General features: G+C 50.2%; 1 protein-coding gene across 2 annotated transcripts; it reads left to right on the top strand.

The window, feature by feature from the left end:
- The first annotated feature begins 19 nt into the window (after nt 1-19).
- On the top strand, nt 20-13,083 carry HSH2D (hematopoietic SH2 domain containing). 2 transcript variants are annotated; one of them, XM_047776717.1, is made up of 7 exons: nt 20-2,124; nt 4,016-4,335; nt 6,472-6,619; nt 8,061-8,150; nt 9,075-9,240; nt 9,785-9,916; nt 12,386-13,083. In XM_047776717.1, the coding sequence occupies exons 3-7, from the start codon at nt 6,495-6,497 to the stop codon at nt 12,950-12,952; spliced, it is 1,080 nt and encodes a 359-aa protein (XP_047632673.1). In that variant the 5' UTR covers nt 20-2,124; nt 4,016-4,335; nt 6,472-6,494; the 3' UTR covers nt 12,953-13,083. The 2 variants fall into 2 exon arrangements, with proteins under 2 accessions (XP_047632673.1, XP_047632674.1); XM_047776718.1 differs by lacking the exon at nt 9,785-9,916.
- The last annotated feature ends 3,419 nt before the right edge of the window (nt 13,084-16,502 follow it).

Here is a 16,502-nt window from a genome sequence, read left to right as displayed (position 1 = left end):
ACCCCCAAAATGCAAAATCACACATGGTCCAGCCCTGATTGGGGCACTCACTCCTCTTCATCCTCCACCATCTCCAAATCAGACGTTCTTTTTAGAGATTTTTATTTTTCCAGATCCATAGTGTAAGGAGATGATTCCGTCTTTTGACTTCCAGTAGCAGACCTAGGTGATAGGGCACACACATACGTACACACACACACACCCCGCCTGGATGTGGCCGAGAACCCAGCAGGCGTCCCGGGGCCTGACTGCAGAGCAGTCTAGATGGGTTTTTGATTGCCGTCGCCCAGTTCTGTTTTGACCACTCTGCTTTCCCGTAGAGACTGCAGTCAGAATCAGGTAACCAGGTCAGAGGGATGTCACCAAGGAGCCTTTCTTCCTTTTTCTTTTTTTTTTTTTTTCCTGCCCCCGCCCCCCCCACGAGCTGCTGTCAATCCAAGCCATTGGCATTGTAGTTTGTTTTTTTTTTCTTTTTTTGAATTAAAACCAACATACCAGCAATAGTCTGCTCTCCCCTTGGAATCTCTTAACATGCTCTGTTTACATTGATAAATGCACTTAAGGGAATCAGACAGATTAAAGTTCATTTTAAAGTTAACAGATTTTTCGGTCCACATTTTCCATGTAGGTACACACATGTGGCCAGATGTTGGGCAGCGAATTCACACAAGATGCCTGCTGTTTAAAACATAGCCCAGGCCAGCAGGGGGCCTCAGGTCTGGCCAAGGTCAAAGTAGAGGTGACAGTCACCCCAAGCTCTGAGGAAGTGACACCATCATCACAAGGCTGACTTGGGAAAGTAGGTGTCCCAACCTCACCCCCTCCCCCAACACACACACACAGCACAGGAAAACAAGGTGTCTGTCCTCAGCATTCACTTTGTACATCGCACCCTTGGCTGAACCCACTGGGTCAAACTTGGTGCCCATCATGCCACCAAGATTCTCCCACAGATCCTACTTCAGACCCTCCAGCACAACCTTGGACTGAGCCTCAGTTCCCTCATCAGTGTCTTGTTAAATGGGTGCAATGGTAGTTCCTACCTCAGGGTAGCTATGAAGAACTGGTGAGGTGGTGCATCCAAGGCCTTGTAGCCTCCATCAGCATCATTCTTGTACTGAAAGAGAAAAACCCACCTTTCTTTTTACTACTTGACTGTAATGGGGAACAGGTCATCCAAATAGCTTACAGCTTTGAGCTGTATTTGCCCCCATAATGCCCCAAACTTCCACCAGTCACCCACATCCAGGTCAGGGGGAGTCCTTAAACTCCTTGGTCCCACCTTGTACCCAGCCTCTTGCTCAGAGTTGTAACTTTTTCTTATTTCTAAGGACTTTGGTGGGCAAGGGGCTCCTCAGCTACCATCCCCTTGTCTTGAGACAGATGACACCATAGCTCTTTTTAATAACAGCTTTAATGAGATGCCATTCACACACCATACAATTCACAAACCAAAGTGTGCAGTTTGGTAGTTTTTAATACATTCACAGCGTTGTGCAGCTGTCACCACAGTCAATTTTAGAACGTCTTTATCATCCAGTACCCATTCGCCATTGCTCCCTCTTCCCCCCACCCCACCCACTGCAACCACTAATCTACTTTCTGTCTCTATGGATTTGCTTATGTTCGGGACATTTCACATAAATAGAATCATACTCTGTAGTGTTTTGCATTCTGGCTTCTTTCGCTCAGCATAAAGATTTTGAGATCCATCATGTCGGCAGCATATTGGAGCTTCATCTCTTTTCCATGGCTGAAGAGTATTCCATTGTGTGGCTGGCTCACATCTTTTGTGTGTTCATCCACTGATGGATGTTCGGGTTGTCTTCACCTTCTTGCGTGTTGTCTGCTTCTCAAGCATGCCAAGTGTGTTCCTACCCCAGGACCTTTGACCCTACTGTTGTTTCCTCTTCCTCCAGCCTCTCCGGTGCATGGACTTGTGTGGCATCCTTCCCCCTGCGGACTGTGAGCTCCAGCAGGGCAGGGACAGTTCCTGTTTTGTCTTTTGCTTCATCCCCAGCAGCTGGCATGGTGCTCACCGTTGGGGCTTAGCCAGTGTTTGTGGAGTGAATGAATGAATGAATAGAACGGAGGCATTGGAGAACGAGACAACCATGAAACTGAGTAAGGCCCAGAGTTACCAGAGCCTAAGGATTCCCCCACCCCTGACATCTATAGTCCCCTTGTCTGAGATACCATTGTGGCCGCTACCCTAAGGGCCACCCCACATGGGGCCAGTGAATGTCCCACTCCCCAGCTGAGGCACCAGACCTGACTGGAGGGATAAAGGGCTGACCTCAGAGGGACAGAGGCCTTGGGGTCCCAGCCCCACCATCTCCCTGCTGGTCCCCTACTGGAAAGTTCTTCTGAGGGCCATGGGTCTGTTCACAGGTTCCAAGACTGTGGCCACCAAGCAGTGGGGTGTGACTCTGTTGTGACAGTCTCTGGGGAGGACAGCAATTTGTAAAAGACCATATCCCCCAAGCAGGTCAGGGTAATCAGGGCATTGCCTTCTGTGGTGGGGCCTCAGAGGGGCAGGCAGGTGGTGAACAGAAACACCCTGTTTCGGGTTTCTGGAGACTGAACTCCATGTAAATGAAAGGATGAGATGCCCCATGGCCACGCCTGACACACATGGCAAGGGTCTCTTGGCACTTCTGATCCCCTCCCCAACAGCATTAGTCCTCTCATCGAGACTGGGAACTGGTCCACTAGGCTGTGGAAGGCATGGATCAGAGAGGTGATGTGAGTTGCCCAAGGCGCCCCAGCTCTTGAGGTCTGGAGGCCAAGCTTGCCTCTCCTCCAGCCAGGCCCAAAGGTATCACCTTAAGTCACGGTGAAGAGACCTAATAAAATTGCTCTTTATTGAGCTCCATGCTGCGTGCCTGTAGATTGTATGGACTAATCATCCTCATGTGCCTAAGGAGGGCTAGCTTCGTACCCACTTCACAGATGAGGAAACCGAGGCCAAGAGAGTTCTAATGATTCACCCAAGTCTACACAGTGAATGAGTGAGAAGCCAGTTTTCATGTGTCTCCTGTTTGAGACTTATTGCCCCACAGACTCCAGGACAAGGCTGCCCTTCCCAGCCCCAGAGCAAGGATGACGGGAACCTCCAGCTTCAGCCTGCAAGGGGGGCTCTCTAGACAGCTGGGCCATGGTGATAGGCCCAAGGGGAAGCCCCCAGCTCAGCCACAAGGATCTGGGCCGTTTCTGAAAAGGGAGGAGGAAGTGGTTTTGCTAGGGTGCTGGGGAGGGGTGAGGCTGCCCACACGCATCTGGGGCTAGCTGATCCGTTAGGCAGGGCTTCCCACACTCAGGGCCCACCCTATGCGTGGGGACCTGAGAAATGTCTTTTTCAAAAAATCAGAAGAAAAATTGGGTAAAAGAATGAATACATGAAATGAATCCAGGCTGGATTACATCGATCTTGGTGTCAATGCAACATAAAATATAATTTTAAATGTGTGTGTGTGTGTGTGTGTGTGTGTGTGTGTGCCTGTGTATTTTAAAATAGAGGAAGTCATACTATAGCCCTGTACACACAGTGAGGCCTCAGCCTGTCCAGGCTCAGTCCTGCCTCAGGGTCTTTGCTCATGCCCTTCCCACCCCCTGGAGCACTCTTTCTGCACAAACACCTGCCCCCACCCCTGTCAAGTTGATTCCTACCTGTCCACAGGGGCCTCTTCCCCCATATTATTTAGGCCCCCTCTGGGGGTTCTGGCAACTCTAGTCCCCCCCTTTCTGACAGACTGTCCACTTTGAGTTGTTTTTTGCTGTTGTTGTTTTTTGTTTGTTTGTTTGTTTTTTTACGGGATCCAAGCGTCTGTGACCTACGCCGCAGCTTGTGGCAACGCCAGATCCTTAACCCATTGAGAGAGGTCAAGGGTTGAACGTGCACCCTCCTGAATACTAGTGGGTTCCTAACTAACCGAGCCAAAATGGGAACTCCCCAGGCTGTCCACTTTGAAACGATGACATTAATCATTTCCCCCTCCTCTTCATTTCTCCCTAGGTTATAGATGCTGGGAGGGCGGGGCCTGCACCCATCTTGTGGTCACCTCTCCATCTCCTGAGAATCTGGCACATGATCTTCAGGCTTGTCAAGGTCTCGATGGAGCAAGGATGTTCCTCCACCTGCACCCAGCGGGACTACAGACTGAGGGGAGGAGGGGGGAAGAGTCCCTGCCCCGGGCTCACCTGCTCAAGGAAACAGGAACCACCCGGGGCAGCGCCCCGCCCCGCTGACGTGCAAACCCTAAACCGAAACCCAGGCTCCTGCAGGCACCAGGCACAGCCAGAGTGAGGGCTTCGGGCCCCCCAGGGGTCTCCCAGGTACGTGCCTACTTTTGTGCCCACCCCAGGCTGGCTGAGGCTGGGGCCCCCAAAAGCCTCAACTTCATCTCTATCAGGGAGAAGACAGAGTATGGGGGCCAGTCTGGGCCAGAAGGGGACAGGGCTGGCGGGGTCCAGAGAGGCATGAGGAAATTTCTAGGGGCACTGGTAGGTGGCCATTGGAAAATAGAGCTGGAATCAGGCAAAGGGCCTTCCTGGCAGGGGCACAGCCTGAGCAAAGACATGGAGAGGAGAGAGAATGTGATCAGTTTGGGGTAGAACAAGGATGTGCTTTGGGCTTTAGGGCTGGAATGTGAGGGATGAGGAGGTGGGGGAGGCCCCAATGCCAGGGTCAAGAGTTTAAAACTTAGTATGACTTCATTCATCAGCCAAAAACTCTGCACCCTCTTCTATGCCCACCCAGTGCCAGGTAATGCTAGGGATCTAGACAAATCCAAAAGAACTTAGCCCCAGACCCAATATGGGGGAAACAGAGCCAGCCACAGACACTCCAGCTTGGCTAGGCCAGAAGCAGGAACAGTGGGGAAGGTAGGGGACAGAGAAGTGTGCCAGGCTTTGTCTTGGGGAAGAGGCAGGAAAGCTGCTTAGAGGAGGGATGTTTTTGTGGGGTCTTGACGGATAAGTAGGAATTCTCCCAGGTAGAAAAAAGAACGAGCCTGTAAACATGCCCTCATGCTAGGTCACTACTAGATTCATTAATATTTATTATTACATACAGTGCTTAGCTCTGTGCCAACTGTAGCTTCTCAGGTAATTACTATCATTAGCCCCAAATTGCAGATGAACATTCAGGCACAAAGAGGTTAAGTGACTTGCCCAAGGTCACACAGCAGCTAAGTGGGGAAGCTGAGGTTTGAACCTAGGTTGTCTGGCTCTGACTGGGCTCAACTGATTTTTCATCCTGCTTTATGATAACATTTCGTAATAGATCTATTTCATTTCACTCACGGCAGAATTCCTTTGGGTCCTTCCCTGGAGGGCATGCTTGGCATCTGTCTTCTGGCAGGAGAAATTCAATATTGACTGGGTTGGTCATGCCCCCTCCCTATAGAAACAGCTCAGTAACAAAGACTTTCTGAGATACTGAAAAATTAGACCAGTGCAGGTGCAGAGCCCGAGCTCCAGTTTGGGAACAGAATTAAGGGTGAGAGTAAGTGGTTCATGTGTGGACAGATGAGCAGGGCACAACCCTTTGGCTGGTTCTTCACTGACTTAATACTGTTTTGCAAATTGCTGCTGTTTTTCTTTCTCTGTTTTCCAGCTCCGTGTCACTGGCTCACAGAGTCCAATAGTAGTACCTGACCTTAAAACTTTTGAGAATGGGTGTAAATTAACCATGCACCTAACACAGTATAGGTGTCCCATCAGTGGCCACGACTCAGGATGACAATGGTGGCAGAAGCAGCTATTTGGGGCCATATCTCTGTAGTGTTTAATGAAACCATGGCAACCCTTTATGGCACCCACAGTCCATCTGCTATTTCACTCTTTCACTTACCATTCTGCTATCTCTACATCCCTTTAGGACAGTGATATTTCCTTAATATTTAAATAAACTCAGGGTTGTTTTTTTTTTTTTCTTTTTAGGGCCACACCTGCAGCATATAGAAGTTCCCTGGCTAGGGGTCATATTGGAGCTACAGCTGCCAGCCTATACCACAGCCACAGCAACACCAGATCCTAGCCATGTCTGCAACCTACACCACAGCTCATGGCAATGCTGGATCCTTAACCCACTGAGAGAGGCCAGGGATCAAACCCTCATCCTCATGGATCCTAGTCAGGTTCGTTAACCTCTGAGCCATGAAGGGAACTCCCAATAAACTCAGTTCTTAAACACACATATTTATTTTTTTAAAAAAATTTTCTAACACTTGTAGTACTGGTATAATAAGAATAAAAGGAAAAGGAAAAATCCTTGGCGGATTTTTGGGTTGTGTCAATGGATGAATCAGCATAAAGTGCCAGCACATAGTAGGTGCTCGCGAAACACAAGCCAGTTTCAATCTGTCTAGCCTGGAGGACTTCTCAAAGGAGGAGCCACCATGAACTGCATGAATAGAGCAAAGGCGGGAGGTGGACCAGGCTAGACTCTTTCCTCCCTCCCACCCCCAGGTTACCCTCCACCTCCAGAAGCCATGACAGAGGACAGAAGGCTGCCCCCACCACTGCCTCCACGACTGGACTGGTTCATACACACCCAGGTGGGCCAGCTGGCCCAGGGAGGTGTCCCAGCCTGGTTCCACGGTGCCATCTCGAGAGAGTAAGCACCCCCCCCACCCCTTCCACCCTGCCCTTCACCCTCTTTCCCTGTCTGCCCTGACCCTGGGCTGATTTTCACTACAGAATTCAGGGCTTAGTTCAGCTAAGTGTGTTAAGAAGGCAGGTGAAAATAGCTCTGGTGTCCTAAGCTTGAATCCTGCCTCCTCCATGGACTCGTATGTGGTCTTGAGCAAGTTACTGGACCCTGGCTTTCTCTATACATGTGGCCACCAGTCCAGTACTGCCAGGGATCCACCAGTGCCCCAGAGTCAAGGTGGGGATGCAGCCTCAGAATCTTTCTTAACACAGTGCTCCAAACCGCAGCTCTCAATCCATCATGGATGTAACCAAAGAGCACTGGCTACAGCAGACTGAGCTCTGAGGACCTAAATCCACCTAGTTGCCCCCACCCCACCCTGGGGGCTGGCTCTAAACAAATGGCAAAAAGGCCATTGAGTTCCACATTCTGCATGCAGGAAATGGAGGAAATACTGTAAAGCCACAGAGAAGAAGAATCGGGCCTGGTTTCTGAGTGCTGGGGTGCACCAATGGAAATATAATGTGAGCTACACATTGCAATTTTAAATCTTTTAAGTCTCTTTTAAGCTACGTTAAAAGGCGTGAAAAGAAGCAAGTGGAATTAATTTTAATCATATTTTTTATTTAACCTAGTATATCCACGATATTATCATTTTAACATGTTATCAGCACTAAGTCCTCAAAATCCAGCATGTCTTATATGTCAAAAGCACGTGTCAATTCCTACCAGCCACATTTCAAGTGCTCAGCCTCTGTACATGGCCAGTGGCCTCTGTATTGGACAGCAAGGGGCCAAAGTCCCCATCTTGTCTCGTAGAAGTTTGCCTTACTCTATGTGAACCCAGGATATTGGTAATAACAATAGTGAGCATCTTATGTGTTCTTATAGCTGGCGGTTCCCATGCTCATACTGCATGCTTTTCATCTGTCCTCAAGTGGGCCCTGGGAATAAGGGTTTTCTTCCCCCTTAAGGAAGCTGAAGGTCATAAAGGAACTGACCCTCGCTAGGGGTCACACAGCTAATGAACAGCAGAGCTGGGTTTTGGAATCAAATGCATCTGAGAAAAGTTCCTGCTTTATTACCTGTGACACCTTGATCTAACCAAAGGTGCCTTAAGGGTGCCTTCCAGGCATTGGGAAGGCAAGCAGGGGCTGTGGAGATGGTCAAGTTCATCAGAGGATTCCTGCCACCTCCGAGAGAGCATCCTTGCCCCTGAATAACCCAAGGTCTGAAACAACCAAGAAAAAAAAGTTTAGGTTGTTTGTTCATTTAGAAAGTCGAACAGCACAGGCCTCTCTGGCTCAGGGGGCACCGGTACTAGGATGACCAGGGTACCAGAAGTCTGGCCAGTATGCTGTGTTCCAGGACCTCAGCCATGTCTCTTCTGTATTTGCCCTTCCAGGGATGCCGAGAACTTGCTGGAATCACAACCACTGGGATCCTTCCTCATCAGAGTCAGTCACAGCCACGTGGGCTACACCCTCTCTTACAAGTAAGTTCTGGGCTAGGTGCCAGGGAAGGAAAAGGAGGGCTCCACAGCTTCCTTAGAGGATGCAAGCGGTGCTTCATACCAAAACTCCTCAATGAGCCCCCCAGAGTGAGGGTCTGGCCAGATCTGACTGAACAGCGGACAGCTGCAGGTCTGGCTGTAACCAGCAGACTATGGCCTGGTGGTAACTGAGACTGTGTATCTGAGAACAGGGGCTGCTGGGGACCCAAGAGTGGCTATTGCCTCTCCTCTAACTTCCCTTCTCCCCCCACTACTTAAATGGAAACTCTCTGGCTCCACCTGGGGTGGGGGGACATGTAGCTTTATTACAAAGGGAAAAACTGAGGCCCTTAATCACACAGTCCAAGGCTCAGCTCTGCCACTTATATGCTGTGTGATCTTGGACAAGTTACTCAGCTTTTTTGTGCCTCCCTTAAAGTCCTCAACCCTAACATAGAAATGCTAAAATTAGTTCAGAGTCTTGATGTGAGGATTAAGTGAGATATAGTAAGCATATCAAAGACCATTAATAAATACATCCATTTATTAACAATGGAGCATTTATTGAGTACCTGCTGTGTGCCAGGCATACAACCTTAGGCTGGGGCCTGACTCAAATTTTCACTGTTATCATTTCTATTGATCATTTTCCCTCTTGCCAGCATGGAGCTAAGCTTTTACCTTCAGTAGCTTGTCCCAGCTTCATAAGATCTCCCCAGCTCAGCCTTAGGGGCCCCACGTTACAAAGGGGAAAACTGGGGCACAGTGCAGTCACCTGCCAGGTCTCACATGGCTAATAAGTGGAGGAGCCCACAAGGGAGCCTGGGCAGTCAGGCCACAGCTGTGATGCCGCCAGCTCAAAGGCTGGGGGATGGGGAGGAAATGAGGGGGAAAAGGGATGGCCTAGCCTCAGCAGTATCTCCACAGAGCCCAAAACTGCTGCCGCCACTTCATGGTGAAACTTTTGGATGATGGGAGCTTCGTGATTCCTGGGGAAGACAGGGTTTATGCCTCTCTAGATGCCTTGGTTGCCTTCCATCAGCAGCAGCCAGTGCGGCCACATGAGGATCTGCTGACGCAGCCATGCCAGCAGGTGAGGGTTGGGACACCCCTCCCCCGCCCCCGCCAAGGGCCATAGCCATCCTCTCAAGGACCAAGTATCCCATTCTCTTTTGCTCCCTCTCAGCCTCTTGTGATTCTATCACTCTTGTGGTCCCTGTTTCCCTGTGGCCTGCGCCCCTCCTGGCCTTTGTTATTTGCTGCCCTAGATGCATTTTTTTACAGGCATTCATGAACCAGGTATAACCTTGGTTGATCTATAGGAATAGCAAATCTCTTTATGGGGCTCAGTGGGTGGGCATAGCCTGCAGTAGCTGCTGTGGGAGGGGCGTATCTCCTAATAAGGATGAGAGGGTATGACCTAGAACTTCAGAAGGGATTGTGGGTGTGGCGTATTTCCTTATAAAGCTCAGCTGGCAGGGCCTAGCCCTCAATGGCTGCTGTGGGAGGGGCATGCTTCCTTACAAGTTTTATGTGTGGGGCAGCCTCTGAGCCTGGGGACTTCTAGGATCTGCAACCCCAGCCCCATCCCTGTCCTTGTCCTTTGGACTAAACTGCAGGTCCCCTCTGCCTTGCAGAAAGATCCAGAAAACATGGATTATGAAGATCTCTTCCTCTACTCCAATGCATTAACTAAGGAGGCCACCAGGTCCACCTATGGCCCCAGCAAACATCAGAATCCCTCCTGTCCCATGGCCACACCTGAGGAGGTATGTGACAGAAATCTGGCACCTCCAATCTAGAAGGGGAGATACAGGAGCATAGGTAGCCAACAGCTGCCAGAGGAAACTTTTTAGAATGAAGATTAGATACAGTAGCTCCAAGCTTAAAACCTTCTAGTGACTTCCCAAGGCACTGAGATTAAAATCCCAGCCATGACCTCAGCCCCTTCTACCCATCGACAGCCCACCTTCAGCCACCAATGCTTCTGTTGTTCAGACACATCAGACTAATCTCAGGGCCTTTGCATGTGCTGTGTGCTCTGGCTCCAGATTTCCCAGGCCTGGCTTCTTCCACCAGTTCTTCTTCAAGTGTCTCTCTCCAGTCTCCAGACCTAAAGTAGTCCCTCTGCAGCAGAGCACTCCTCAAATTTCGAAAGCCTTGCTTATTTATGAATTTTCCTGTTTCCTGCCTGCCTCTCCCATCACACTGTGAGCTTTAGGAGGTCTGGGAACCTGGCTTGTTCATCTCTGCTTCTCCTGTCCCTCAAAAACGACACGGCACTTAAAAGGTGTTCAACTAATAAATCTTTGGAGTAGATGAATGAATGAATGAATAAAATGAATAAATCCTATATGAATAAATCCCAGCTTCTCAGATCCAATTGGACCTTCAGGTGTCCCTAGGTCAAGGCCTAAGTGCCTTCCAGGCCCCCCTGCACAGCAGAGAAGTTCTGACCATAGTGGAAATGAAACAGGGGCTGGTCTGATGGACATCCGTGGGTTTTTGAATGAGGGTGGTGGCAACAGTCATGGAAGGCTTCCTGGAGTAGGGGCTTAGAATTGGGACATGCAGGATGAGAAGGAACCAGCCACACATAGAAATGCCAGGAGGGCTTTCCAGACAGAGGGGGGAAAGCAAGTGCAAAAGTCCTGAGGCTCTGTATGAAAAACAGAAGAACAACAAAAGCTTGTATGTGGCTGTAGTGGAGTGAGCAAAAGGAAGATTATTGGGAGGTGAGGGGCCAGGGTCAGTAGGTATCAATCATGCAGGTCCTTGGGGCCAGGATGAGGACCTGGGATCTATCCCAGGTGTGCCAGTGAGCCAGGAGAGAGCTTGAGCATGATCAGATTGATGGTGTTCAATGATCCCTGTGGCTGCCAGCCATAGAAGGAGCTGTCTGAGGGCTTTGGTGAGGGGGCAGGAAGGAGATAGGTGGGAGAGACCATAAAGGGAGCCCTGAGGGTGGAGCTTGCTGATGGCTTGGAGGTAGAGGGTGAAGGGAAGAGGGCCATTATCAGGGTTTGAGGCCCTGGGTCCTCCATTATTTGGGAAGTGCCCCCAGAAGGTGCCACCAGGGGAATGGGAAAGTGGGTCAGGAGGGAGGGCAGCCAGGGGAGAGTTTGTTAGTGCGCAGGTTACCCCTGTGGACTCTGCATGGAACATGCGCTTCAGTTATCCCACCTTCAGGGCAAGGAGCTGGGGTAGTGACCTTCCACCTTCCATCGGTCATTGGCTAAGTGCTATCCCTGGAAGATTTTTAATTCTCTGGTACCTCTGGTCTGCCACGTGACCAAAGAAGTCCACTAGGCAGAGTCCCCACTGTTGGCATTTGAGAGTGGAGCTGGGGGCACAGAAACTCTAGGGGCCAAGGGATATGGATGGGGCATTGACAGCATCTGCTCCAAAGGACACCCATTTGAGGCCTGAACCACCAGGTAAATCAGGGTTCAGCAAACTACGCCCAAGGGCCACATCCAGCCCACTGCCTGTTTCTGTATGGCCTGAGAGCTAAGCATGGCTTTTACATTTTGGAATGGTTGAAAAAAAAATCAAAAGAAGGAGTTCCTGTTGTGGCTCAGTGGGTTAAGACCCCCAACCCGACTAATATCTATGAGGATACAGATTTCACCCCTGGCCACGCTCAGTGGATTGGCATTGCCACAAGCTGTGGTGTAGGTCGCAGATGTGTTCTGTGGCTCGGATCCAGCATTGCTGTGGCTGTAGCACAGGCCAGCAGCTGCAGCTCCAATTCTGCCCCTAGCCTGGGAACTTCCACATGCTGCAGGAGCGGCCCTGAAAAAAGGAAAAGAAAAAAAACTTTTTTAAATTGAAAGTCAAAAGAAAAAGTATTTCATGATCCATAAAAATCAGATGAAACTCACATTTCCATATCCATAAAGTGTTACTGGAACACAGGCACACTCTTCTCTGGCTGCTTTTGCCCTGTGACAGCAGAGCTGAGTAATGACACAGAGACTGTAGGACCTGCAAATCTGAAAATATTTGCTTTCTGACCCTTTATGGAAAAAGTATGCTGACTGCTGGGGGACATAGTGAAGCCATTTATTGAGATAGGAAGCATGGAAGGGTGGGGCGTGGGGTTAGGTTTGGGGGTTCTTCCAGTGACTTTCTCAGCCAAAGGGCATCTGGGTGGGACCCAGGTCCAAATTTCTCGGGGAAGACTCAGAGCTTTGAGGGGCAGGGTTGCCCCAGGTCTCACATACTCTTGGTTTCAGGACTCTGCAAAGCCATTTCTGCTCCATTGGCCCAAGGAAAGGAAGCCAGCAACAGAGCTAGTCGGGACATCCACGGAGGAAGCCACTCCTTCCTGCCCCTCAAAAGCTCCTCTTGAGGAGACCCGCCAGAAACTCTGGAGGAACCTCAAGATGCTCCCCCAGACAGGCAAGAAGGTCCAGCAGCACCTGAAATCCCACCTAGGGGCGGTGAGCTCATCACCACGCTCAGACACCAGGCCTTCAGTGGTGACCCACAGCTCCAGAGCTGGGGCAAGCAACTCAGCCTGGGAAGAGAACATGTACACAGACCGCTTTGAGGCCACGTCCCTCGCTGGCCCCTCACAGCCCCAGGCTCCAAGAGACAGAGGTGATCCCCCCAGGAAAGCCTTGAGGTCAATCAGCTGGAGCGAGGCCACCACAAGGGTCAGGAGTTGGCACCAGGAGGTGATGAGGGCCCTGTCCTCATCACAGGCATCCAAACCAGAGCCAGTAGGCTCGAAAGAACCACAGGACTGGCTCCCTGAGGAATACCACCAACCGCCCCCCTTTGCCCCTGGGTACTGCTAGAGAAGACCTTGGCTCTGGGACCCTCACTTCCGGGGGCTGCTCATACTGGGACCCACTACCCACTAGCCCTCAGGGGCCTGAGGAATGTAATAAAGATGTTGCGTGGGTCTGGCCCTGCGATTGCCAGTGAAGTGACCTTGTCATTTTCTTTTTCTTTTTTGGGCCGCACCTGCGGCATATGGAGGTTCTGAGGCTATGGTTCTCAGGCTGAGCCATAGCCATAGCTGCCAGCCTATGCCACAGCCACAGCAACGCCAGATCTGAGCCACATTTGCAACCTATGGTGCACCTTGTAACAACGCCAGATCCTTAACCCATTGCACAAAGCCAGGGATCAACCCACATCCTCATGGACACCAGGTTCTTAACCTTCTGAGCCACAATGGGAACTCAGGACCTGGTTATTTTAATAACAATAATAATGATAATACTAACGATAATGTTACAACAATGGCATCTGGGACACCTATTGTGTGCCAGGCCCAACACCAGATCCTCCACATTCCTTGTTTCTTTCTTACCTCTGAGCAGCTCTATCAGGTAGGCTCCTGCACATTTTAAAGAAGAGACTGAGGTTCAGAGAGAAAGAGAGGTGTGGCCAAGGTCACATGACCAGAGTGTCAGCACCAGGATTTGAAGCCAGGTCAGTTTGAGCCCTTTCCACACATCCCCTGCTCCCAGGCTCAACCCTGAGGACATCCTCATCTGTAAACAGGGTTCTTGTGCAAAAGAGATGAGACTTGTGGAAAGAGGGCTTTGCACACAGTAAGCACTCCCAACATCAAGGGCAGCTTCAGAAGAAGCATAGGAGGGCCTTTCCTTTAAAAAAGGAGAAACAGAAAGTTCTTGTTGTGGCTCAGCGGGTTAAGAACCCAGCTTGTACCCATGAGGATGCGGGTTCCATCCCTGGCCTCACTCAGTGGGTTAGGGACGAGGCGTTGCCATGAGTTGCAGCATTGGTCACAGATGTGGCTCGGATCTGGCATTGCTATGGCTGCAGTGTAGTCCAGCAGCTGCAGCTATGATTCGACCCCTCGCCTGGGAACTTCCATATGCCGCAGATGCAACCCTAAAAAAAAAGATAAAAGGAGAGAGAGAGAGGCAACCCAGGGCTGTGGTTAGGGGGTGGGCTCTAGGGAGGGCACCATCTTGTGTTGTGGTGCTGCGTGTTGTTTGGTGAGTCATTAGACCTCTCTGGGCCTCTTTCCTCATCTGGAAAATGGCAAAAAAAATCAGTCCCTCTTTCTCAGGATGGACTGGCAGAATTCAAATAAAACCTGGACTTTGGCACACAGTAGGTACTTAGAAAATGGGGGTTAGGATGGGAGTGGGTGCCCTAGAAATAATACACAGTGGAGGTGTGTAGGAAAGTCCCTGGGGGATGATCTCAGTTGCAGGAGTGACCACTTCTTGGATGGATCGGGGCCACAGACAGGGCCCCCAGGATGATCATAGGTGGAGTGGGCGTGGGATTTCCCAAATCTGGGATCTAGAGTGAGGTGGGCCTGGGTTCAAGTCTACCTCTCTTAGGGAACCATTGACTGAAACTGCCCCCCTTGGCCAGGCATGGTAATAACTGCTTGCATGAGTTGTCTCACAACAGGAGTTCTTGATAAGAAATATGGTGCGGCCCCCAAAATTAACTGGAGGATTTGGGAGGAGACAAAAAGAGGGAGGAGATGACCAACTCCCAGAATCCTTGGCACTGGAATCCATCTTGGCTGAGATGTGCGTGCCACCAGGAAGGACCCTGAGTCAGACCAAATATGGGCCAAGCAAGATGACTGGCCAGAGACAACCCATAAACTCACCCCATTTCCATAAAACCTAAAGCTGCAAGCCACATGGCAGAGCAGTTCTCCTGGGTTCCCTTGCCCCCCAGCTCTCCACCCTGGAATCCCTTCCTGATAAAGTGTTTTGCCTTGTCAGCACATGTATCTCCTCAGGCAATTCATTTCCAAGTATTAGACAAGAACCCATGCTTGGGTGTAGCCTTGGGCAAGTCACTGTTGCCTCTTAATGAAGTGTGATTGCACCTCGGCCAACCCTGCTGGGATGTCATAGGCAGCTATGGTGATGGCAGAATGGCAGGTGCTTAATAAACTGAAAAGCACTGTGCCAGCCTCAGTGAATGACATTCTGACTACCACCCCTTTCCCAGAGGCCTCCTCTGGCAGTTCTAATGAATCATCAAGTTGATGATGCTTTAGTCCCCTTGAAGAATTCAGGGGTTGAGAGGGGAAGAAAAGGTACTTGAACATGAAACTGGCAGGACCCTGAGGGGCTCCTGGGCACAAGCCTTTTTGTTTCCCCCATTTCTTGTTCTTAGGGAATAAGCTTCAGCCTCTATGACCTTCCCTGATTTCCAAAGGGCAGGTTCAAACAGTTGCTAATCAGAGAAGGGAGGGAATGCAGGAACCAGGGAGGAGAAGTCAAGAGACAATAGTGCAGCCTTGGGACAGGGTCCTGGTTTCTCTTCAAGAAATATACATAACAATATCCTTGAGATCTTCTGCAGAACTAAAATCCCCAACAAATGAAAGCAAGAGAGGATGACCATCAGAACCAGTCCTTGGGCCACTAAACACCAACTTTGAAGAAGAATGAAAGGTAGCATTTAACCTGATCCTAATCTGTGGCTCTATTTTCTACTCCCAAAACTATAAAACCACTTCCTAATCTCTCCCAAGGGGGGCACAGACTTGAGTGCACCTGCCATGGCCTCCTTTGCCAGGCAAAGCAATAAAGCTATTTTTTTCTCCTTTACCCCAAACTCCATTGCCATATTTCTATTCAACACTGGTGGACAGAGGCCAAGTTTCAGCAACAAGCAGTTGGGGGTAGGGAGTCCCTGGGGTGGGACAGCACAGGCCTGACCTCAGCACCTCATCTCTGCTGACCAAGACCCACATGGAGGCAATACCAGCCCTAACAGTGGAGAGAGAATCTAGACGTCAGCCCCTTCCTGTGGGACTTCAAAACCCTTCAAGGAGATAGAACTCAAAGCCTCGAACCAAGACAAGAATTACCAGACCCTTATCATCACCCCATCCATATCCTTGTAATGCCCCCTCCCCCACCTTGAACAACCTGGCCTACCCCTTCCTATACCCCCTACTAGGAAAGGTATGTGGCCCACTCCTCACCCTGGCCCTAAAGGGACGTTATACCCCCCAACCAACCAGCAAGTGTATCATAAGACCCCTCTTTCCCCAACCAATCAGCAGGCCAGCAGGTCTATTATAAGACCTCTCCTCTCCCTGGGCTATAACTCCAGGTTGGCTCTTCGTGTTCTTCAGGAAGTCGTCCAGCTGGGCTAGCACCATCCCTCATCTCAATAAACTCTTCTTTCTCTTCACCTTGCTATGCTGGAAAATTCTTTTTCCACCCATGTGCAAAGACCTCAACACTTCTTGTACAAATGAGGAGATTGTGACCCTGAGAAGGTGCATCCACACCCAGGATCACACAGTGAGGATAGAGGCAAGATCCCAGGCCGCCTCCCTCTAGTCTGCCAGGTTTAAGGTGGAAAACATCTTTTGTGAGCATC

Source organism: Phacochoerus africanus, chromosome 4, assembly GCF_016906955.1.
Source record: "Phacochoerus africanus isolate WHEZ1 chromosome 4, ROS_Pafr_v1, whole genome shotgun sequence".
Classification (NCBI taxonomy): domain Eukaryota; kingdom Metazoa; phylum Chordata; class Mammalia; order Artiodactyla; family Suidae; genus Phacochoerus; species Phacochoerus africanus.
Note: the sequence above shows the minus strand (reverse complement) of the source record. Positions and strands in the feature narration are given on the sequence as shown.